General features: G+C 31.4%; 1 protein-coding gene across 3 annotated transcripts; it reads right to left on the reverse strand.

Annotated features, from left to right (window-relative positions):
* Positions 1 to 27639, reverse strand: LOC131845987 (RILP-like protein homolog). 3 transcript variants are annotated; one of them, XM_059195194.1, is made up of 9 exons: positions 27260 to 27639; positions 18357 to 18474; positions 16303 to 16442; positions 7969 to 8043; positions 7136 to 7234; positions 3806 to 3987; positions 3229 to 3354; positions 1123 to 1216; positions 122 to 206 (listed from the first exon to the last, which is right to left on the reverse strand). In XM_059195194.1, the coding sequence occupies exons 1-8, from the start codon at positions 27557 to 27559 to the stop codon at positions 1150 to 1152; spliced, it is 1107 nt and encodes a 368-aa protein (XP_059051177.1). In that variant the 5' UTR covers positions 27560 to 27639; the 3' UTR covers positions 122 to 206; positions 1123 to 1149. The 3 variants fall into 3 exon arrangements, with proteins under 3 accessions (XP_059051168.1, XP_059051159.1, XP_059051177.1); XM_059195185.1 differs by lacking the exon at positions 1123 to 1216 and having other exon boundaries at positions 1 to 206; positions 3229 to 3351; XM_059195176.1 differs by lacking the exon at positions 1123 to 1216 and having other exon boundaries at positions 1 to 206.
* Between the last annotated feature and the right edge of the window lie 152 nt (positions 27640 to 27791).

A 27791-nucleotide genomic window follows, 5' to 3' on the forward strand; every position in this document is an offset into this window, starting at 1 on the left:
TGGGTTTCTTGTGTCCAAGTAGTGTCTGTATTTCGGTGTTGTGATGTATGAGGTGAGGATGGTGGTGGTGTTGGTGGGGTATGAGTGCCTACGCGGGGGCGGTGGGGGCGCCACCGGCCGAGGACATCTTGCTAGCAAGCGAGGATAGCGAGCGCCGGGGGAACGATCCCACGGTGATATCAGACTCAGCAAAGAGCTTGCGAAAACTGTAAACAGTCGTTACATTTTTTAAGACACTTATAAAACACGGCAACTTATTGTTATTGGGAATACAGCACTTAAACGTATTAGCAATAAGGATGGCAATTACCAGCATCTAGTTAGTGTTAAAACAATCCCATTCATAACTCGTGAATTACAAGACAAAAACGCAAATCGATTGCAAAGAAAAAGTTTAACCTAAAAACAAAAAATGTCGAAATTAGATTTATTCTTATTTGTACTTGGCAACATAATATACATGCAAAGTTAAATAACCATCGAACCCAGGCCCATTTTAATCCATTTTTGACTCCATTTCGTTAGTTGAAGTTAAAATAGAATATTAATTCACTCAGCTACTACAAATAACATACCAGTAAAAAAAAGTAAAATGTTTTAGAAAAAATCACGAGTTTGAGACAAAACATTGGAGTATGTACTTAAAATAACTGTTATTTATTTCTGTTTGGAATACAAAATTAAAGCATAGTCAAAATAATTACTGGTAACAAATTATTGAACTTTAGCCGATTGTGTGAGAACAAGAACAATTTGTCGTACTGTTCTTTAACCATTGTTCATGTGATATTCTTTAAACATCAAAATAATTTTGTCGAGTTACATATAAAGTTTCGCGTTAGGAGACAAACGTGCTTAATTTTTATATTATACGTTTTAGGTTTGAGATAATATTTAAAATGTTAAAGGTTATACACAAAAAAAAATACATAATTTTTACATACACTTAAACCGATAATGTATACGGATAATTACCAATATTTTTTTTCAGCTTTGAACTGGCTGGTAGAAATAAATAAATGTAAGTGGCTAATATATCCTATTTGTAGAAAATGTTTTCTAAATTCGAATTTAGAACGGTTTTAAAAAGTTATTGGTATGTTATGTGTAGTAGTGACGTACCGGAGGACGGGCCAGCGTCGAGCCGGCTCAGTACCAGGGGCCGAAAGAGATCCGATGCGGCGGGCTGGCTCGCGACCGCAGCGCCAACAGGAACCTGCATGGGACGGGCGGGACGGGCGAGGGACACAGGGATAGATACAAAATTAAAAATATAATACATACAACCCATATTTAAGGACAAATGTGAAACAAAAACGGTGATAATACATAATATTAGTGCTCGTTATTAAGAATATTTTTATAAATGTTAACGACACTTCTTGAAATAAAAAAAAAAATCGATAAAAATATTTGTCCGATATGAATGAAATAGTGCATTTAAATAAATGACAAAAAATGTTAATTACAATCGTTTCATGTTAATGACAAAATATTACAAAATGATGATCTGTGATATGAAACAAAACAATTATATGATTTTTAGAAGAATACATAATGAAGGAGAGGTAAAGGGGGTAAAGTTGTAAAGCGGATAAGCGTCCGTGTATCATTTAAAACTCCATGCAAAATCGTGCTCCGTGCCTAATGTTACGATGTTGTGTTTTTACGTGAGATCTCTTTCGGCCCTGGTCTCATTTTCCTTAACAAAATATACCTAAAACACATAAAAATAATTTGAACAAGTGACAATAAATTTAATATTTAAAGAAATACTTAAATTGTCATGCGTATTTCTATAACCCCAACTTGAAAACAAAATAGGAGAAAAATGTACCAGAACCAAATAAAGCACAGTGTAATATGATGACCGGACACCAAGGAAAAGGACTACAACACCAATGAATACATATTATATACACACAAATATATTCTTATACTTCACACGAGTATATAGTGCAGAGCAACTACCACCATCACCGACCACTTTTGATGATTGAATCTGTTATTTATTTGACTTCTAAGTATTAATTTATTAGTTACCATACAATTAATTGTAATAAACGAATAATGTCCTGTCTAAATGTCCTAGTTTCATGGTTAAACTATAATAATAATAACACAGGACAATCACACAGCGCATTTATTCCCAAACTGAGGGTGCAATATCACCTTCATTAGGTACTAAATAAGTTATAGAAAAAAATTGATAAATTTCAGGCGCATAATTGAAAGATTCGTATCGTACTAGAAAAGAATCCACGACCATCAAAAATAAGGCCATATGCTAAATCAACAACAACACAATACAATATTTACATGTAAATTAATCTACCTGTAATTTCAAAATATATATTTTGTAATTTTAACGCGTAACAGGCCTAAAGAGAACGATATTTAATTGTTGTGAAAAAAATCCTCAGTATTCTTTGATAGACTTAGGCGTGAAGACATAAAAAAAAATTAAATAGGCATAGACACTAAATATTACATGTATGTCACGACAGAAAAAATTCATACATGCAATATTAGCTACACATTAGTATTTCATGCGTATATTTAACAAATTGTCTATAATACAAAATTCTAAATACGATTTTTATAATAAAGATTTAGAATGAACACAAGTTTTAGTCTCATTACGCCACAGACAATATGACGATTACATCATATACTAACACAGGGCTGGCGTGCCTTTATGTACCAACGAAATGTTTAATGAGATCACAAACGATTATTGAAAAAAAAACTATAATACTGTATCAACAGAAAGCTCTTTATTTACTACAAAACAAAATACATAGTGAACTGTATTATTTTGAAATAAAATGCAAATTGGTTTAATCAATAGCATGCCCAAAATATCATATATCGTTGACATTCGTATTATTGCATTGGTTGGCCATCCCTAATCTACTACTTAACCATTTAACATTAAATACGCCCAATAGAACAGAGAGCGAAGGAGTGTGAAAACTGTGATGCCTTTGTCATGTTTACTTTGTTAGTAATTAGCGATTTAGTAGTGATTTATTAACTTCAATGTGCTCCTATCCTATTTGTTTGTAATGATACAAGTAAGAACAGAACGACTTCCATGTTATTATGATTAGTAGAAATGGGGCAGGGCCTTTTGGATATACTAACAAATATGCCTTTATATCGATATTTTAATAATTGAGCTGTATTTGTGGCGAGATAAGCGAGTGCAGTAGTGCGTGTACTCACAACTTCCTAATTCCACCGCTCTTCTTCCAGGGGGCGTCGTCAGGCTCCGCGGGTAACGGGCCCTGTACCGGCGCCTCTTCCTCTTCCGCTGCTATCGTGCTCAAAGACGGCGATGTATCTGAACTGCTATAATAATAAGTAGATATGCTGTATTACATTTACAACTGACATTTTTTTATGAAATTAGAAAATCTAACATGACCCCTATGATACAAAGTAAAAATCGCCTATACATCATCAGGAATATAACACGTATTTACTTGCCAATAACGAACAGACAGATAATATTAATTTTAGATGAATGTTAGTGGTTAAGTGGAATGGTGTTAGTAGTTAATTAAAATAACATCAGACCTTTCTGATGTTATTTTGATTGTAAAATATTATTCCTCTAATTTCAGGAATAAATCCAATAGACCACAAAATTCTAATACACTTATTACTTTCTTCTCCGAGGTGGGAGTATACTGTTCTGTGGGAGATCTGAATGTCCGGAATTTATTCTTAAGATTTTGTAAAAAAAAAGCTACATAGTACCAAATTTCGGAATAGTTAGATTTATTAAACATATCGTTACCTATCTGGTTGCGGTTCAACTTGCAACGCCTGCAGCTGTTCTTCGGCTCTATTGAGCTTTAACTTCAACTCGTTCCTCTCATGTAATATGGCGCGTAACTCGCGTACGCTGAATGTCGGCTTGGAAGACTGATCCTCGTCGTCGTACCCATCAGGTGTCGCCGCGCCGCATGCAGCACATTTCTATAACAATATTATTTTCATGTAACTCAGATATCAAATAGACGGCACACCTGATGACAACTGTCCCTTATATAATAACTAGCGACTTTCCCCGGCTTTTTTCTCCACTTGCATGTGTTATACATATAAACCTTCCTCTTTTATCATTATCTATTGCTGAAAAGTTCATTAAAATCCGTTGATTAATTTAAGATATAAGATAAAAAAGACAGACGGCGGCGACTTTTTTTATACTATGTAGAGATAATAATATCCGAAGTTAAGCTATACTTAGAGCTTGTGTTATGAGTACTAGACAACTGATACAAATACATACACATTCTTTTTGTAAATATATTCGAATTATACATAGACCATATCCAAATCGATAGAAACAATCATAATCATAATCATGAAACAAATTTTTGTACCGTGTGCGAGAAATCGAATTGAACCCGCAACCATAGGAACTAATGCGGTATGCTAAACCATGCAGGCAGTTGATATATATTTACAAGAACAGCACCAGGGACGTTACACACTCATGTGACGCCTGTGGTACGCCTCATGCATTTCCAAACTGGATATCATGCTACCATGCCATGCTACTCAATAATATCATTACCGTTTCTACTTAAACTAAAACATAGCGTACAAAGCGTTATATTATGTAGCATAAGATACCTGGTTCTACAGTAATATGTATATATGAATATCTATGTGTGTATGTGTGTCATTATAAATTAGTATTAAGTTAAGCACTTTTGCTGCAGACGCAACTGCTGAGGAGTTATGTGGCTTGATGATTATATTTTGTTTTTCTTTACATTTGTGTGTATAAAAAAAACAACCTGCCTGGCAACTGAAAGCGTAGAAATAGATACCCATGTAAGCGACATTGTACGAAGTCTACCTCGTATATATCGAGAAATGATTCTCAAACATGAAATTCGTAAACAATATCTACAAAAAGACTACATATACAAAAAATAGATAGAGTAATTGAATATATTTGAAACTATGTTGATTACTACATTGTATTTAATTGATAAGACTACAATCAAAAATCTAACTCAATACAGGAATTTAGTGACACATGATTATTTACCGTTATCAGTTAAAAAGTTAAGTGTAAAATAATTGTAAATAGCGAAGTTGTGATCAACAACTAGTCAGTAAACTTAATAATGTGGACAATCTTTACAAAGTATAAAATGAAGTGGCTCCCACTGTCAATTCACTTAGATCTTTTTATTATGATATTTTATTAAATTGTTTTTAGTAATAGATAGAGTGATTCAATAGGAAGGGATGGAGAAAGAAGATTGTATAATACATGTACACATTTGCGAAGCCGGGGCCGCTAGCTACTTAATAATAGACTAAAATAATTTAAATTTCAGAAAGTCTTTCAAATTACAAAATTCGTATTCACTATGTAAACGTATTTTATTATTAAAAATATTATTGCGTTACAATTAGTTTTCAATATTGTAACAGAAACTAATATACAACTAAACCATTTATGCCAATTGGGAAAGTCCATTGTATAAAATCATTTCTGATCCATCGTGTCGTGTGCAACGACCACCATTCCGCATTACAATCGCATAATTGCATGTGGCAGACCAAGTAGAAATATTTGTATGGATTCCGTAAAAATGAATGGTATTGTACGGCACGACATCTAATTTGAATATTGATTAAAAAAGCAACCTTTAATTAAACATTGTTTACATAAAGAACATTGTTATAGTTATAAATTCACGACCTCGTTGGTGTAGCGCTTTATTTCCGAAGGTTGAGGGTTCGTTTCCTCACACGGTGCAAATATTTGAATTCAGGAGTATGATTGTTTGTGTCGGTCTGGGTGTTTTCTATGTATATTATATATGTATTTACAAAAAAAAAACTAAGTATATATGTCAGTTGTCTAGTACCCATAACACAAGCTCAGCTTACATTGAGATAGCCTGATTAGGATAGAGCGCCTAGATGTCGCTGTGTTAATTGTCCAGGATTACTTGTTATTATTATAAGTTCTTTATATACATAACATTACAAACAATGTTAATGTTAATGTCTTTTTTTTAAACAATACTTAATCCAAAACATTGATTACGTTATCTATACTAATATTATAAAGAGGATAGATATGATAAATAGATATGATATTATTACATATTCTTTTTTACGTAATAGGAATGGCAAAACCCACGTGAGTTGTAACCACCGTCTAGAACTCAGTCATGTCTCGTACCCTATAATTACACTACCTTATCTCAACCAAAGCAAGCCGATTAGCAACTGAAATAGGTGAGACTAGGCAAACCACGCAGACGACTGTTTACAAATGTTAACTGGGCAAAAACTTTAGATTTATATGTCCACGTGGAATTTAACTTTATTGTTCTAAAATAAAATATCATTTTCTAAAATAAAAGTAGCCTTAGTTACTCCTTATTACATCAGCTACCTGCCAATAAAAGTGACGTCAAAATCGGTCCAGCCATTTCAGATATTAGGCGGAACAAACAGACAGGCAAATTTTGATGTATTTATATTCATATGCATGTAGTAAAAAATTGTTATTTCAATATTACAAACAGACACTACACTTTTATTTATATATATAGATAATATTAATTGCATTTAAATGCATATTCGTAACACACCATCTGGAAGGTTCATTTTAAGGTGAGCTAGGCTGCAAGCGGTTAAACATACAAACAATGGTTTGGTAGCCGCTGAAACAACATGCGATAAACATCTTGTCATTCTTAACTCTACATAGCATACTAAACATTGTTTACCAGCTTTTACTAGCGACTTCGTCTGCTATTTTGAGATTAAAGGTAACCAATATTTATCCTCATTATGCAAACATGTCAAAGATCCATTTAGTCATTTAGTAGTGACTTTTTCACATAGTATATAACGAAGTCGCTTCCGCTATCTGTTCGCTTAGAACTTTTAAACTACGCAACTGTTCAGTTATCCGAAGTAGGTAGAGTCATTCAAGAGGAAGGTTTATAAGATATATAATATAAGTACACACGAGCGAAGCCGGAGCGGGTAGCTGGAGTATAATATAATAATTATATACTTAATGAATTTACATTAATATAAATCACGTTATTAATTATGTTTTATATTGACCAATATCTACCTTGTTTTGTGCATCGGCCTGCTGGAGCGCGGCGATATCCCGTTGTTGCGATTGAACTATAGCTGTTAGTTCTGAACGCTCCTCACAAACTAAGCGCATCTGAAAGTAAAAAAAATCGTAGTATTTATTCTCATTTATCAAGACGATAATCGTTAGAAATTAAATTAGGAAGTTCATAACCGCACGCCGCCAGATTCAATTCCTCGCAAATATTAGTATTAATAAGTATGATAAACAATCTGACACAGAATTAAGTCTGGGTGTTTTCTATATATATTGTGCAGTATTTACAAAAAATAAAAGAGAGACAACTTTTAAAATTACGTATAGAAATTCTATATTCTCTTTTATCTAAATTAATACATCTAGAAGAAAATGCGACAAATATAACGTTTAGTTGATACTTGCTTGTCTTTAGTTCTTGTTCTACTGTATTCCCTTCCCGCTTCACCATATTACCACACAGACGTTTTACCTTATTAATCGTACTGTTAGCGGATAACAAGAACGCTATACTTTACGAAAGTATCATGCTTGTCTCAATGTGCGAAATCAACGATTTAATGAAGGTTCAATAATGGTATTTAATTTATAAAATACAGTCATATAACTATGTACATGAAAGAAAGAAAAAGTAAACAGAATGAAATCTTTCGACTTTAGTATTGTTCTAGGAAATAGAAATATATGTTGACATTTATGCTATTACAACCTTTAGGTAAGCTTTTAAGTAATTCCCTATGTCTCATATAGGCTACACTGCCATATAGATAGATATATGCCCACGGTGCTGTTCTTCTTGATTATTACAATTTGTTTCATATAAAACATACCTGATTCTGTAACTGCTTGTGTTTCCGCCGTAGATCGCGGCTTACTTGTGCCAACTTCTCCACTTGATTGGACAACTGTAATATTTCCAAAATGGCCATATTAATCACAAACAATACCGAATGTACTATTTATAGAATGATATTATACTACAACTCTATAGTATATTGTATCGTATAAAAAATACGAGTGTTAAATGTAAAAACATATGATAGTACGCACGTATCAAGATTGAGAGTTATCTGATATAACTTTATATTATAAGAGAGTTTATAAGTCAGCCGGTGTTAATACTGATAAACAATAATCAATACTTCATAACGATTGTTTTCGGTTTTATTTAATTTACTAAAGAATAAAAAACTTAAAAGCATTTAAAAATTTAATAAAGACCTTGTTATAAATTCTAAAATACCAAATATCTATAAAACTAATTCTACAGATTACTTATTATTGTACCATAATACTGCTTATTTATTTTTATACATCAATGGATAAGATATCTATTCTCCATTTCTGATACGTCTTCGTTGGGGTTTTGAACAATATTTTCTTTATTACACTGTTATTTTACTTAACATTGTTATTGACAGTTTTAAAGTAGGTATTTATTGTTTTGTTTGTTTGATGCTGATATGATAAATAAAACAAGAGGCCGCTTTGATCTAGTAAAGATTATAGATTTATCTTTATTTGTTAAAAGGTACAATAAATATTTGTTGTAAAAGAACAACAAAAATAAAATCCTAATAAATGTGAAACTAAGATGTTTGTTACACCTCTACTCTTGAATAGCTCAATCCATCATACTATTTTTTACATACTACGTGTACTAGGAAGGAAATTACCATATACTATTTTTATCTCGATCAATCAATATGCCCTGATCACGTGAATAATGGCGAGAGCACTGTTAGATAACAAATATTTCTTATATTTTTAGTTGCTTATTTTGTCACTAGCATTCTGGAAAATTGCCACATTATATAGGGCACCACGTCGGAACTATAAAACGTTGAATAGTGAGCCGACCGGTCGCCCTAGGGAACACTTATTACCCGTACAAACAAGTCTTTGGAATGAATATGCAAAGCTAATGGTGTCAAATAGCAATATATTAGCTAGATAGACCTATAACTGTATAGATAAATGTCGTATATGCATGCATTTTGTTATTATTTGTCCTAAATAGGGGTAAAATATACACGTAAAGTCCCTGCTTATACTATCTGATAACATTTGAATTCTGTGTTCAAACAATTGACAAAACAGAAGTACAAAACAAAGTTGCTAAAGAATTTGGCACGGAATAATTTAATACCTATAAAAAACTTATGAAAAACAGCTAAATAATCTGAAACATTGCTAATGAATATATTAAAGTTTCATTATATCATATTATAATAAATTTATTCAAAGATTAAGAAAAGTATGATTTTATTGCAATTAATACGTATAAAAAAATACTGATGATCGCTGTCTGTACATAAAATATATGTGACATAAACTAAGATAGGTGTCTTTATCAACGTAATAAAATCCAACACAAGGATTGTTACATTTTTTGCCTGTTTGGCTGAATGTTTATGTTTACAGACTTAACTAATTTGGGCGCACTTTTCGGTAAAGTATTGTACAAACTTCTCTTAAAATGTAGTGATAGTTTTATTCTAATTGGTGTACAAACAAAAAGATGTAAACTATTATTATTCCGAGTATCACAGATAAGAAGTCGTGCGCTCACCTAGTCCTAAGTATTTCATTTACATACTCCTAAATGAAACTCTTAGGACTAGGTGAGCTGAGTACCTCTTCCCACTCGTCCGAAGAACAATTATTATAAAAGCAAGAAATAACTGAGTAATTGTGGTAGACGGTGATCAAAGAATAAAACGGATATTTTAGTCGAAATATTTATGTTCATTTACTGATTAATTAAATAAGCTTGATTAATTAATGTTACAAAGTTTTATCCTTAAGATAACCTTAGACAGGCTCTATAGAAGTTCTAACATTTCTAAAATATAGAAAACCGAAGCTGTTTTATAAAGTTCAAAGGATTTATTAGTGACTACTAGTCTAATTAATTATTTTCTAAGTATTCCAATTCAGCTGAAATTTTATCATTTTATTAAAGAAATATAGGTTCGCCGTTATTTATCTGTTAAATTTAATGAAACATCTCGTATAGCTATAATAATATATTAATTTAATTTAATTGATCATAGCATAAATACTGTTTGGGTAAAATCATGGGAGCTTACCACGTTTTATTTATTTTTATTCAATTTCCGATATTTCGGCATTGTTACAACATCCATGATTACAGGTAAACAGAAGAGCTGCATTTAATTGGTAAATAAAATCTTTTATGGGCAGACATATTCCTCTACCTGCACAAGTCTTCATTTGGCCTACTACTGAAACTAGCTCGATACTTATCCCGGCAACTATACTCACAATATCTTCAGTTTACCCGTGATCATGGGGGATCAACTGCTGAAATATCGGGAACTCAATCAATATAAATAAATTGTGGTGGTCCAGTGATTTTTCATAATTGTACGTATAAATAAGGACCTCGTCAAATTTAAAACACTATATAATATTTAAGTAACTATTAAGATGAAGCCTGATGACATAATATTTCTATGACACATTGAATAATGATGAGTCACATTATCGCTGGCACTGCTACATACGAATCAAATTATTATTATCGATATTATACTCACAAAGAATTAACTTAAATGTTTTGTAAGAACTTATTGCATGTCTCTGCTAAAAAGAGTGCATTTCCTTAAATAAAGTAGAAAGGGAGAGTTAAGTATACAAAGTCATTAAGTTTACATAATAATCATGTTATGTCTAGAACTAACATATATTATGTCTCCAAATCAACAGTCAAGTTATTTACGAAAACAATACACGAGATACCAACTGTATTAATGACTTGTGTGTATATACTCCGATATGTATGTACATATCTATTAACATTATTATCTATGCATACGTACGACACATATATCGTATTACTGATAATGAATAATCGTACTATTTTTATGAATGTTTGTTATTATCTAATTCTGCAGAATACTAAAGTGTAAACCGAGTGCTACAGGTGTATGTACCTGTAGCACATATGTTTCCCTTTGTGACTATCATTGTATAGTACTGAAAGTAAACTTCTCAATAAATTGTCATATCAAATTTTTGAGTCATTTTTCTTTATCATTTGATATACATTAGGATTTAGCATTATTAGTGCGCGTATCACCTATTACCTGTGTGTGGTCTATATTTATGTATGTACCATTTCTGATTGTTCTTAATTTTTTAAACTATAATATGCTCATAATACATTTTCATGAACAACACTACAAATATAACGTGATCATATTCCGATAGCACCCCTCATACATTCCGTAGTATTAAGACGGCTTCATAACTTGTAGTTTTAATTAAATTAATAATTGTTGTAATATTATAATTCTTTATACAAAAAGATACTTGGTGGCGAAAATAGGTGAGACCTATGTACCCACCCACGCACCTTCGATATCTCACACCCAGAGTTAGACGACTTCGAACATAGTCTAACTCTGGGTGTGAGATATCGAACATATCCTGGCATGAGCGAGTAGCGCTTCCTGTTAAGACCATAAATTGAATTGAATTGGATGATAGGTGTAAAATGTTAATTTTATTACAGACAAGTAGTTCTTGTTCAACTCGACTATATTATTGTTTAACAGTATACACAAAGTAGTAGTATACACAAGTATACTCATAAGCATCATCATGACAACGCGTAATCGTTCTATTGTTAGGCATAGGCTCTCCTCCTAAGAGTAAATAATGTTCTGGGCCCATTGATGTATATTATTGTATGATGTATCCAATAATATATCGTGATGAAGAAAACATTTGGCTACGAATTTTATTAGTAATTAGTCAATCAACAAACTAGTTTAATTCGTCTTTACTGATGCTTTAGCGTCCTTCAACTAAGTTTGTAGATGTTAAGTAACTAATTTACTAGTTTCATTTATTGATAGTCTATTTATAGTCCCCAAGCAAACTAATCCTTTAATATTCATAATCATCAAACTGGGTCAACTTAATAAGCTTAGAATGCTTTATGGTCTAAGTGCAAAATGGCATACTTTCAACTTAATTGCCCAGGACGTAAAGACGCTATAAAACTTAAAGGTCAGCAGTATCTATCACATAGGGGACTGGCGGAAAGGTCGTAAAACTATCTCATTGATGTATCATGGAGGCACTTAAATATACATAAATAGGTCCTATTAAACACATACCTATGACTTTTCTACAATATAAATTCAACGATTTGGACAAATCACATTAGAGGAAAAATTATCATGGTGCCGAGGACAGATCATTTCCGTCAAAATGACAGCTCTAGCCCTACATACCATGTATATGCAAGAAAAAATTAACAAATAGTTTATGATGTATGGTATGTAGATACACGTAAATAATGATAGTTTGAAATTTGGATATATCACATAGGTCAAAATATTTGGACTGCTTTGTTATCAAATTGAACAGAATCAGATAATGTCAAAACTGCATAAGTAGATATCGTTGTGTCCTAGAATCGAGAAAATTGATTGTTTGAACGGTGCACTAGTTTTACCAGTGTTCTAATTTGATATGATGAAAAATTAAAATTACTTGAGAGTTTCTATATCAGTTACATTAAGAATTTTTTTATTGGACCCCCAATTTGGGTTATTGCGACGTACATAAATCCATTGTGCTCGCCCTTTTTCAGAGTTCGCTACCGAGACCAGTCAAGGACAAGAATTGAAGGATATTCTTAGGAGCGATGGTTTTTATCTCCTCAGCATAGAGTGTAAACTTTCCAAAGTAGATATTTCATGATTCAATTTCAATATTTTTATGCATGAGTGGGCTACAACCAAATAGGATATGTAGTGGCGTTATCGCTTCGGCTTGGCAAAATCTGCAGATTTTTGTTAAAGAATATATATAATAAGATATTGATTACGTATTATATTTAGTTGAATAATAAAACTAGCTATACTTCAATTTGTCACAGTAATATTATTGAAAACAAACATTCTAACGTATTGTATACCTTGTGAAATTTCATCGAAAGCTGTAAAAAATCAAGGTTACAAAGATTGAAATATATTGATTATATATTATCTGGTAAAAAACATTCATTAATGTCGATATACTGTCGTAATTGTTAACTTTCGTTGTCATTACTTTCTCTACTAGTAACATGATGATGTAGGTATATATATGTACTCGTATATAATTTGACGGCCTCGGTGGTCTAGCAGTTTAGCACACCACAGACTTCCCTTGATAATTGGTTCATATCCTCGCACGACAAAAACATTTGTATTCATGAGTATTAGTGATGTTTTATCAGAGTTATTTAATTCCGTTATATTGACAATGGTTTTACATACCTAACAGGGTAAATTTTACCACATTCAGCAGATGACAATAAATTAATAAAAAGTTTAATTCAATTAAAGTGAAAAGAAGAACGGACGTAAAGACAGACATCAAAATGTTGTGGTTAGCCTCCTGCTGAAGCGAATATAGATTTGCCTACATCCTTTTTAAACAAACAGTAGTGATTACGTTTTGTTGGACACATTTTTTATATTATTATAAAATCACAGCTTTACATTACCACTGTCCATTTATATGTTTTACTAGCTGTTCTCGCGACTTCGTCGAAAAGTAGCCTAAATTACTCTTACTTATTACATCAGCTACCTGGCAAAAAAGTCCCGTCAAAATCGGTCCAGCCATTTCAGAGATTAGCAACATTAAAAATGTTGTTTGTATATATATATAATATATATATTCATAAGCATGTAATAAAAAACGGTTCTTTCAATATTACAATCAGACACTCCAATTTTATTTATACGTATAGATGTATAGATAAATAAATCTACATACAGAAAAGATATCTGGATATTATATTTCTGAATTAGATATGATTATTATTAGATATGATTACATATATACACTGTCCCGGCAAACGATGTTTTGCCATGTAAATTAATAACGCTATAAAAAAATAGGGATTGAAGGGTGAAAATTTAGGATTGTATGTATTTTTGTATGTTGTATCATAAGAAAATAGAAACTAAAAAATTTGTCTAAAAAATAAAAAAATAAATTAGGGGTGGACTACCCCTAAAATTTAGGGGGATGAAAAATAGATGTTGGCCGATTCTCAGACCTACGCAATACGCTCACAAAATTTCATTCGGTCAAGTCAAAATTTTGAATCGGTCAATCCGTTTCGGAGGAGTTATATATAAGATTTATTTATAATACACTGAATAATTCTATCTATAATAATAAGTGACGACAAATTCATCGATTAACGTAATCTACAAGTTTTGTGTTAGATTGTAATAACTTATGTTGCTACTATATATAAACCAAACAAATAACCGATCAATTAGTGAAATTCTTGCAGTAATATTAAAGTAATACATACATTCTGTTAGATATAAAATTCTCGAGTCACGATGTTTAAATTCCGAAATTACACAAACAAATTTTATTAAAATTTACTAACTCTCCAATTTACTTAAACTCTTAAAATTTGTAGATAGTTTTTATTGATACCAATATCAAAACAAGCGCATGCGCGCACTACAGCAACGTGACGAATAATATCAATAATTACTGGACAATTTTAAAAACAAATTCAACACTAGAATGCTACATCATCCCTGAGTAACAAAGGCTATATTATAAAATATTAGACAACCCTTTTAAAATTAAAATTAAAAAAATAAATAAAAAAATAAGTAAAAAAATTTCAATTAATGAAAAGTGCAAAATTAGGACGGACCCTAGTAATTTCATTATGTACATACATATGTAAATTATATTACGTATTGTGTAAACACGCATATATAAGTGCTAAACACTTGCTATCTCTGTTCATGGTGTTAAACGACCTTAAGTGACCTCAGTTATCTACTGGCTACATGCCATAGCACGCATCTAATCAACTATCAATCAGCTGTTATCTTATTGTGTGTAAAACCTTATCACAGTGCATAGAAGTAGAGAATATTCATATAGGATTAAGAATAATAATATAGATAAGAAATATAAGTTAAATCACTATATCGATTTTCAAACCAATCAAATTTTGTACAACTCCTTCGAAATGTAATTAGGATAAAGTAATTAACAATGCCAGTTAGTTATTCTACAATTCAAGAGTATAAAAATAGCGAGACAGTGAAATAATGTTATCGGTGCGAATTACTTTTCAGTAGACCGACATGTTTATTTTTCACTTCAAACAACCACCAATTCAAACTATATATAGTTGAAATAATAAGAACTTTTCACGAATTTGTTCTTATACAAGAGTTAAATCAATATAAAAAATAAATTCATATCAGTTTGAACCAATTATCCATATTTAGGATACCAAAATGCAAGTATGCGCATTTTAAAAGTTATCAAAAGACAGCGTGTCCAAATAAACAGCGATGACCCACGATAATTGATATAATGAAATACTCATATCATATATGGCATTGAGCAAAAGATGATGAAATCTACCAACGTTTAAGAAACTTTGAAATTAATACAAAATCCATGATATGAATAAAACATTAATCTAATTTATATTCGCGTTTACTTTGCGATTTTTACTTTGCAAATCATTTCCTAAATTCTTATCATGTTATAAATTGAAAAGAGAATCTCTGTAATGTTTTCTTTAACATTCTCATTAGTAAACAGATCGATCCCGTGATTTATTTAGATAGAATTTGCAGCAATATTAGCAATATAATTTATCAATAAAGTTTTAAACGATTTTTAATTACAAGTGCCTATTATTTCAATTATTTTAGCCTGTATTTTTCTATGTACAACACACTATATCTTTAAAAATTATATATTTTTTATAATTTCGAAATAAATTTAATATCTGAAAATTCAGATGTGTATAGGTAAAAAATACTTAAATTATGAATACTTGGGCACATTAAAAAGTAAAATATTTAAGAATGGATATCATTAAAGACTTTTTTATGTAATAGGAATAGCCAGATCCAGACGACCAATCGGATGCCAGTGTTACCACTCATGCGATGTCATTCCGGATGACTAAGGTATCACGCTTCTGTATTGTATATTCACTGCCATATAGCTCACCTCGCTTCATCCTTCAACCAAATCAGCTTACAAAAGCAAGTAGTTTAGCGGCTGAGATAAGTGATACAAAAGTAGCTACCATAATATTTTTTTATGATAAGTTAACTTTATATAATACTCACACCATCAATTAGTTGCTGTTTCTCTTGTAGCTGCAACTCCTGGTGACGCAGTGTCGCTCGCTGCTTCTCCGCCGTGCTGCTCAATCGCGATAGCACTTCCTGATCATGTTCCCGTGCTGGCGAAGGTGGAGCACTTGTACCTGTTACATAATAGATAATATTCAATATGGTATTCTTAACATTGATATTGAAATATTTCTTTAACTGTAGTTTTATTCAGAATCTTTTATTTATTTCTATTTACGCGTTGTTTTACAATTTGCTCTAATAAACATAATATTTTCTTAGTTGCTTTTTTCTATTACTATAATAGTTCGCGGCTTCGCCCCAACATTTCTAAACAGGCTCGCACAGTTTTAATAAGTCTCTATCATAGTAACAAATTGACAGTTGCTTATTTTCCTCCCATTTATGGCATTCGGTTTTGGAGTCTTCCGACATTTCCCGACAACTTGACAGTTTTCAAATAATATGATTAATCAGTATAATATTAAGGATAATATTACATGCCTACTGTAATAAGATACGTAAACGGTTGTGGCGTAATTTAGTCTGGTAAACTCCTTAAACATAACAAATAATCTAGTTAATATCCATACAGACAGACTAACGCTTAAAGAAACATCTTTTACATTACGTAAAATTATTGTATATTTTTTTTTACTACTATGGTGGCAAACAAGCATACGGCCCATCTGATGGTATATGGTTACCGTGTCCTATATTATGGTAATCAAATACTTATCTCATTTCGCGAGACAAACAGACATTCAGGTAAACATATATACAATATTACACTTTGTGTAACTCTAAAACTGACTTTGTCACTATTAAACTAAATAGAGACAACTCATTATTTTGTCGTACTCACTATGTGTGACTCACTGTGTTCATATGTTCATGTTATGTTTGTTTTGTATTCCGCAGATTTGACGGAGATACGCCTTGGCATATCTGCTCCAAATAATCTAAATCTTGTTCAGTGGCCAGAAAATAGATAGACGTATGATTTGTAAACATTACTATTTACAAACAATAACGTTACATATTGTAACCACACTGAAATATATCAGGATAGCATAGGTATTATACATCAAACAACCGGAAATGGTAACCATACCATATACAGGAACTGCACCATGAACATCACGTCATGTCAACATGTGACGTCCGCATCACTCATGCCTTAGCATTCCGGCAGAGAGACATATGATGTCATGTCTCCTATATCCTATAACTTCACTGCATTATCCCACTCTTCGACCGAAACACATCTTACAAACCTATCATTTGACAGCTGAAATACATTTATATGTCTATAGGCGTTGGACATTTCCCTGTGACCTTTACTTGGAACCATCTATCTACTTAGACATATATTTACGTCCAAACTTCAACACGTTCTATTAGTTTTTGAAAATGTGTTAATAGCAAGTAATTAAAGATATATTTAAATTACTTTGTAAGACTAATCAACTAACATAGGCAATTACAGTAATGAACTAAAATTAGGAGACAATGGAACTAAAGTATACATACTATTATTGTATATATTTATAATCATATCTAATTCAGAAATATAATATCCAGATATCTTTTCACTAGATTCCTAGGAGGGAGACATAGAGAAGTCAGAAAAGCAAGATGAATGTGGATGATTATGGATTCATTGACAATATGGTCAATGAATCCATAATCATTAGACACTGTAGTGTCACCTACCCAAGTCTGAACCATCACCAGTTAAAATATAAACTAAACTTTACCCTGATAAAGATAGCCGCTATCAATACCAGCTCCATTAATAATATCTATAATATACGGTATATGGTACGAGTACGTAATGTATGAATAGACGCCTTTTGTATTACTATCTATTCGAATAAAACAATAATTTTAAAGTGAAGCTTGCCTGAATACTTTAGTAAAAACCGTACAAATATCGGTTAATATTTTTTCTCATATGTTTTCCATGCACAGACAACGACCAGTTATTTTTTTTTTTGTATATGTATAGAATTGGTTATATTATATGTATATACTTTTTCACTAACCGTCTGTAGGTGCATTTATGGTCCGCCTCAAGCGTTTATTCTCATCCTGAAGCCTCGCTACAGCCGTCACCAATTCTGCAGATTCATTACGCCATTGTTCCTCGATTGCTTCTATTTCCTACGACAAAAGTATTAAATTAAATTTAACACAAAACATAACAGTACAAATCAGTTCCAAGGTTGAAAATAACAATATTCCAAGTACTGAGAATACGTAAATCTGTGTTCACTCATATCACCTTTACTATATATAGCTATAATAAATCAAATCAAATCATTTATATGCAGAATAAAATGCTTATATATACAATATTATAATATACAACGTTATAATTTTATTTTCTCATTGCTTTCTTGATTTAATTGATTGATTTTAGAAATATGAAAGCGTAGCGGTTTTTGTAATAATTGCCGCATGCATTCTTATGTAAAATGTGAATACTATAACTATCAGATGGCAATTGTGAGTAGCTTTGACGTGGTCTAGTGTTTTGAGAAGTCATGCTCACTAAAATGTCCAGACTTGTGGCGGCGTGGTGGGCCGGGTCATTGGGCTCCCTAAAATATGGTCGAGCGCAGTGATGGCTGGCTCATCCGTCATACTCGTGAACGGGTGCTGCTTGTAGGGACTGGTCTGCTCTAATCACTATGACTGATTTCCTCTTATTAATTGTTTAACCAGTTGGTTATGTATTCAATATTTTTTCTTTTTGAGTATTTAATTGAATTAGTGCTAATTGGTGGTTTGTATTCACACACTTAAACTTAAAAATGTAAAGTAATAATAAAATTATTTAAAAGAGCAACACGCAAGTTTCTTGCTCGTTCTTCTTGTGATGAGACAGCTTTCCAAACGAGCGGTAGATTAAAAAAAATGTAATGACTATTCAAAAGTGCTTCAATGTAAGTTTATTTGAATACATGATTTCTATTCTATTCTATTCTATTAAATATAATGTCCAGTGTATTCGGCGTATGATTGAAAAAAAAAACACAAGAGTGGAGTGGAGGTACAGTATATTGTTTCTATGGATAAATCTTTGTAACCTTTTTACATTGCAATAGATAGTGTAAGTTCATTCATTTTAATTATTTCATTTTCACCAACACGAACTTCTGAGATCGAGAGGGAAACTTGCACGATTGAGCAAGCGAGCTCGAAACGAGCAGTTCCCGGGACTTGTGACCCGGGTGTAGATTTAAGAGACCCCGTGCCGACTTACTTCAACGCTCACCTTCACCGATCATTATGTATTTGTTGTTAACTTTATATATGACTTATTGTTCAGCACCAGTTCTCGAAAAAACTTGCATATTTTAATAACACTGTTTCTAGTAATCGACCAATTTGAAATTTGATAGTAACATATTTAGTAATACCTTTACTAGCCACATATTATATTGTAAAAATTGTATTATTATGATAATCATAATAAATGAAATAGAAGAAAAATCAAATGAGCTGTCCGTCACTACGTGATTCATAGAATAAGTTGCTTTGTGATTTAAATATAACGGCACAGGGGGAAAAGGGATTTTTAGTAACGTAGATTGATGATCTTATTGCTAGCTATATCAGGTTAACTTCCACGCGGTTCCCCCTGAAAACCATCGTGATAAATTCTTGGTGAATTTGTCACAAAGGGCTAAGTGACCTGACTTCGTGCTCATCTTATCATCCTCCACTGGTGCCCCGCCAGCGTAAAACGTTAGTGCCGACGGAAAAACCATTCCATTATCATCCATAAAAAAATAAACGGCACAGTAAACAAAACATACGCCATCGCACTACTACTTAAGAAAAACATATTCTTTATTCTATAAAATAAAAGGCAATATTTTTATTTCTTAAATCATATCAACAAAAACTGATAGGTAATCAGGGTGTAAAGAAATAACATAATTTGATATGCATGACGGATGCCGTTAGTTTGTCTACATTAACAGACAGCGTTATGCAATATTAACACAACATTTTCTCAATCAGTTGTGTCGTGTAATGTAACACAAGTATTTCGTGTCTGCTGTAATATTTGTAATATTATGACCATGGGCCCCTCACTGTAACAACGTGTTATTATAAAACGGTGTAAACTGACTGTTTCGCTTGCATGGACACTTATGAAAATACGACTACATAATTTATTTTAAAACCCAAGAGAGCAACCTAAAACCTATGAGAGCGCCGTGGCACAATTGTTTATGCTCCGACTTAGACCAATACGTTGTGAGTTCGAATCGGGCTAAAACTAAAAATCTATGTGTATTAATTTCTATTCCTGACTGACTTGTAGCAAGTCAAATATTAATCCGAGAGACAGAGTAAAGCTCGTTGGATTCAAATATACCCAGCGATATGCGAGCATGGCAAGAGTTGCGTTCAACGCTAGTTTTTTTTGGACTACTTTAATGCTGTTGGCCGCAGCTCTAGTCTTTACAGCTTGACTGGTCGAAAGAGGGCGAGTGCAGATGGCACTCCAAACCCGCGGAAAAACTTATAAAATCTGAACAACTGCCAACTCTTATCGTCTTAATTTCTATCCCCGTTTAAATTGGACGAGGGATCGAATGAAGGGGCGTTCAACGTTACGTCAACAATTAACAATGACAAATGATATACACAATATACCATGTAATAGTCTTTAAGGAACATTATTATTATTCATTCAAAACCCAAAGTAGAAATGCAGATAGCATTCATTATATACAATAAGTAAATCACTTTGAATAATTCATGTAAATGAACTGATTTACTACACAAATTGAGATACAATATTGAATAATAATATAATAGTTGGCTGATAACGCAAGACGTCATATTCTAAATTCGACCTTAAGAAATATCAGTCAGTTGTAAAGTACAGAGGTATTATTTAATAAGACGCACTAACATGGTATAATATTAACATTCCAAACTGAAATCTTATTTAAGAATAACTCTAAACATAATCAACAAAGCGATGGATTTTTGTTTTTGTATGGTGACAAAGATATTTTAACCTTACAAACTGAAATATTATCGAAAAATGTTTGAAGAAGTGACGCATTAAACATTAAATAATTATATTTACTAGAAACAATAGTATATTATTGTTCATCCCATTAGGAACGTACAATAATAAACAATTTAGCAACATTTTATGCTGAAATCCATTAGAAAGGACTAATTTAAATTAATTATAATTACCAATTTGTTTTCCAGTCAACATAACCTTTCGTCTAAAGCTTCTAACGATAAATACATAATACAAGATAACAAATGACCCAAAGTAAGGAAATTTAATAAGTGATTATATGTCGCATGCTATTTTTGATTGCATTGTAAATTAATAATCAAAATTCAAAATTCCAAAATCATTTATTCATGTAGGATATTTTAGCCGCTTATGAACGTTAAATTTTATACATTATAATTTTATTTTCTTCCCTACCGTCCAGTTCAGTGCACAGATTAATAAAAATATGTAGGTTTATGTTTATTTTGGGATTTGTTTTTATATTACAATCTATTTTTAAATCAAGCTGAAATACAATGCTTTTACAAAAATAAACAGCTAAAAAGTTATTCTAATTAAAATATGCAAAACATTGCATAATTATGGATATATTCACAGAAAAAGTAAAGGACTTGAGCTTTAGGTTGTCATAATGAAACTCTCTCAACATCTTTGTTTACATAACAACAGCAAAGAATTCTACCAGGACCATTATGCATATTTTAATATTTTGAAGTATAAGCAGGGCAAAAAATAAACAAACAGAACAAGTATATTATGTGTGTTAAGATAGTCAAATATTTATTTACATTTTAGGAACTTTGACTCTTTACATGTAATTAAATCTTTTTTTTTTAATTATGTCTTAAAAAAATGGCATTTATAGACCTCAATATTAAACAAACTCGAACCAGTGGTTATTAACCGGTGGTCTGAGGTCCATATCGTAGGTATTGGTCCACGACCATTCCTTAAATAGGACAAAAATAAAAATAAAATGAAAAATCTGTTAGCTTTGAAAAATATGTCTACGAGCTATGATATAAAATATAGGATTCTATAATTCTAAGAGCAAACTTTTTAACTAATATTTAGGAACTCTATGGAACCCTTAAACATGATGACAGCGTGACAAAAAATTTGACAAATGATCACAATCATCGCTGAAAGTTTAACAACCACTGTTGTAAACAATCGTAACAAAATTAAGAATTTTATTTCATAAGAAATAAATATAGATTGTTTCACAAGACGCTTGACTATTAAATCTGACAATAATTATGTATATGTAGCGAACAGTAGAGTGTACTTTATCGATAGTAATTAATTTAATTCTGAAGTAGAAGACAATACAAACATATCTACTCTTAAAAATATTGTTCCAATAGAAACCCTCTTATTTTAAGGGTACTTCGAAAAAACCGATTCTTAACGAGATAGACCAAGAGCATACTAAAATAAACGGCACAGAAAAGAGATGCATAGGAATTGGTTAAGATGTATTTAGATGATATAAGGATTCTCTTAGTTTTCAAGTTTAATAATTAGAAGACAAAACACTTTAATTTTCATATTTGTTCATACTTTATAACATCTACTACTTACACCTTTTATTTATAATACTATGTCAACATAGAATGTCGTTGAACGCGGAATGCGTCAGTGTTGCATACCAAACTAACAGAAGCACTTCTATAATAAACACTTTATAGTTAACCTCATTCCACGAGTCCAAATTGGTTATCTCTGATAAATTTATTTGATATCGTTTTAATGTTATCTTATATACTTAATCTATTAAAAATAAATTCAGATTATTTGTTTCCTGGTATGATAAAATCAGATTCTTTGGTACAGGCATTTATGCATAGAAAGAGATATTAAAGGTATACATTTTATGCGAGTTCCCAAAATAACATAAGGGGACAGCACAAATATTCAGACACATCATATCATCAATTATGAAGCTCGCTTGCATAAACAAACGTATTTACGTTTGTTTAAAGCAACTTATGGCATCTACGAATACTGTCATATGCGCGCGATATGTTTATTTTTAGTTTATCTATTACAAATAAACATACAAAATACAGTTTTTCCTTTTTAATTATCAGTCTAGATGTATGGTGATAAAATATATTAAGCCTAATTTTTATTGAGAATATTTCACTCGACTAATTTTAATTACTTCAAGTACTAAGCAAAATATGTTATGTATAAAATTTAAGTATTTACTAAAAAGTTATTTCAAGTAATATGATACTCGTATGTATGATTTATGAACCCATATTTATGGTATACGGCACTCAATCATATTGATTGCTGATAATAAAATTAGATAACAAATTCGCATTAAGTACTAAAACTCAATCAATATAAATCTGTTGTAGGACTTTTCTCATACATTTGTTTTAGTAATTAGAATAATTCAGAAATTAAATGAACGAGAATTATTTAGCTTTTTATTGTTTTAAATAAATAGATGCCTTCAATTTGTACGTATGTTTTTCGTAGTTTTATGCGACAGTTAGACATTTTGGATGCAATCTGATCATTATTTTTTCATTTGATATTATTTCATTACATGTCATGTAACGGCTAGTCTTAATGTTTTAGTGCAAAAAAATATACGATTTCAGTAGGCATAATGTTATAATAGTTTTATATTTTCCAATTTGCAGTTTGCGTGTGAACTTATTGATCGAACGAGGTGAACACAGAGCTTCTACTGCGTGTAACCACAATATCTGGATGTAAAGCTATTTTATACGATTAATTAGAAATATAATTTTATAAACGTATTTCATGATTTACTGAAAAAACCTATAAAAAATATGACCGCTGATAAAGCCGTTCCATTAAATTAAAGTACAGTGAAAGGTACACGATATTCGATATCAAACTCTAAGATCATGCAGAGAGAACTTTCTAACGCAAACTAACCCAGACAATATTAGCAGAGCTTATTTGTGGACATGGCATCATAAGGCAATCATGATGATATTAAATACACAAATATTTTCCATACTTTCTAAAGGAATCAAATTTGTGTGTTTATTTTCTCATTATATACCTGTTTAAATAATCCATAAAATATCACTATTCAGAGAGGTATAATATAATGTATATGTACTTATTATATTTAATTGTGTTAACCGTTTCCAAATATCGCAATAAATATTCTGGATGAATAGTGAGTTTCCATAAAAACTATTATACTCTTGCATTACTAGCTTATCTACGATTCTATCTATTTTCATGTAAAATTTCGTTTAAATTTGTTGAACACGTGAAAAGTAACCAACGCAGACAGACACATTTTCGTACTTGAAATATTAGAAAAGATGTTTTTAAAATCTAGCTGTTCTTTCAACTTTGTCTCATTTATTTGAGTTAAAACATAGCATATCCTCGTAAGAAAACTATCTGTACTATCTCTAAGAAAAGTAGTTGATACATTAAGTGTATACATACTCCTATTTAATTGATATATGTATACTATGCATATATGCAACATAATATACATGTGTGATTAATCTGAGTAAATACCTACAACCTACATGAAAGGAAATATTCAATGAAATTGTTCAATTAACCATAAAAATATTTTATTGGTCTGTAAATTACCAATTCATACACATAGGTTTCTAGATTTATTTCAAATGGAATATCAACCGATAGTATTCATATGACAGTTATTATATTATATATAGATATAATACTGTCTATCAATATGATACTATGTGTATATATATATTCTTTGTGGATGATAATGGTATGTTACACCCATTTGCACTAACAATATACACTGGGGACACAATTATATTAAAACATGTATTTGTAGTTACAAAACACTCATAATAAATTCATAATGTACCCTAATTCATTATAGCCTTTTGTTACCTACTTAATGAGGTCCACTTCAATAAGAGTAAAATAGAAAATATGTATAAACCTCCACATTTTCTATTTTTCTCTGTTCCATTGTTTCCATAGAAGTTATTTTTTTATTTTCATTTAATTTCCATTGTTAGTTCTTCACTAAAGCCTTGCAGGCTGTAGAAATGTACTATGTCCGGTTGACCTCCACATGTTCCCCTTTGAAAACTATCCCTGTTAATTCCTGGAGAATATTGTACAAAAACTGATTTCAAATTAATTTTATATATTGTCCACTTCATTATCACACAATGTATTGCATGTTGGACTACATACACACATTTAGCCTCTCGTTTGGGCTGTTGTCATGTAGCAAGCAGCAGCTGAGTATGATGAACCTAGCTCCTCCCAGAACTACAGAAAGCTCCTGGTGGATTCACAGACTTCACAGACCAACCGCACTATTCCGAGGATTTGTGTACACTGTATAGTTACTGCTACACATACAAGAAAAATGTGAGCAACCATTTCTTCACCTTCAGTATAAGTATTTTTTCAAATTAAATGGATATTGAAGATTTTCTTGTTAAGGTTTACTAGCCGTTTTGTTAGTGTTGATTTATTTCGGGATTTTTTTTTTCTGTGCCTATCCTGCAATCAGTTGGATACTATGAACAGATGTGGTGTAGGTGCTACGTCTTATTTCTGGAATTGCCACTTTTGATTGTTTATAATCTGTGGTTTGTGTCCATTTTTGGTTTTGTATTTTAGTGGATATCTGACAAATAAAATCAAAGCTGTGAAAAGGGAGGCTGACATCACAATGTCACATTGTTTTTCCTTCAGTTTGTATGTTTCTTTGATTAGGCAGTCTAGGAACGTCAGTCATGACTGTAAGTCAACTTACATTGTTTCAATTTATGTTTTATGTTTTGATAGTATTCCTCAAGTACTTATACCTCAATTGTTTTGATTTCTGATTTGTATGTGCTGCAATATGCATATTTATATTCTGAGTTATGTGATCATGATTACTTGTAATATAAATACAGAATGTAAATTCTCCATTCCAAATGTAAAATTCCATGAGGATTTTTTAAGTCATTAAATGTGAATATAAAAAAAACCTCTTTCAATTGAAAAGTTTTTTGTCTTTATTCTTTATGTGATATTTTTATACTTACCTAACTTATACATTTTTTATAATACAAATTTGATATTTTTTAAGTAATTTTTTTATGAACAATTTTAACTGGAAGATTACTTAGTTGTTGTTAATTACTAATTTCAATAAATTAGTATATAATACTTTTTTGAACTAATAAATCATAATATAACAGATTATATTTAAAACATAAAAACATATTATATTAACTAATTAAATAATCAAAATTTACGAGCTTAGAATGATTGCCGGCTCACTGTGGCTATGATTGGAAAAAGATAGGAACACATGGAAAAAGCTGGAGGAAGCCTTTGTGTCTAAAGGACATGTTAACTCAGAGATTGATATGCAGAATTATAAGTAACATATACATATATAACTAACTAATACATCTATTATCTAAAAGAAGCTTTGAATTTGGATTAAATAATAATTTACAGGAAATAAAGACATAAGGATACTAATAAAGCATATCAATAATATTATAATGTTTATTTTGGAAAAAATAAAGAACTATAGATATAAGAAAATTTACATACAACGTAATCTATCATTAATAGATAGTTATGTCGAAAAATTTTTGTAGTTATATACACAGATACACTACCTAATAATAACATAACGAGAGCTGTCAGCAGTAGTATATCGAAGTGAGACACGCACAAATTTAGTGTCTAGGTAATTATAATCGTGCAGCGAGGCGTCTGATGGCTCTGATGTCAATGTCGCGCAATAGGAGCGCCGCTTCATGCTTTTGCAACTGCACTCAATGCAAGTGTCGAAACAACGAATATTTCATACATTCAATTCAGCAGCACGCACTAAACAACCAATTTAATAAACAATGACCTTTTGATACGTACCTTTTCGAACCGTTGCCTGTACTCAGCCTTCTCTATCTTGTCGTTTTCCAATTGTGATATTTTTGCCGTCAACTCCTGTAGCGCCTGATTCTCCTTCTCATTACGCACCGCCAAGTTCTCCAGCAGCTCCAGTGCATTTATCACCTTCGGCAATAAAGCTGTTACAGCGTCAGGGCCATATTTTTCGATAATTATTTCACATTCCTTGCCAATGTCCGATGCCAAATCGTAAACATCGACAACTGTTACATCGTCGTCGTAGTCTGGCATCTTGGCGGAGAAACGTCTTGGGTACGGCATTAAAATCACCTTGTTTTCACTTCACAACACAACATAAAATAAAGATTACAGAAAACTATCCACCATAACCACTTTTGGCAAGTGCGCCATTATTACTAAAAAAAAACATAAATGACACGGAGAACGAAAGAAATTAGGAACGTCAAATTATACAGAGTAGTATTATTGTAGTATCTATTAGACAGAGTAATGATAAAGTAACAATTTTTTCATTCACTACGTAACTAGAAGC

Source organism: Achroia grisella, unplaced genomic scaffold (genome assembly GCF_030625045.1).
Source record: "Achroia grisella isolate CSIRO2021 unplaced genomic scaffold, CSIRO_AGI_Agris_v1 utg109, whole genome shotgun sequence".
NCBI classification, from domain to species: Eukaryota; Metazoa; Arthropoda; class Insecta; order Lepidoptera; family Pyralidae; genus Achroia; species Achroia grisella.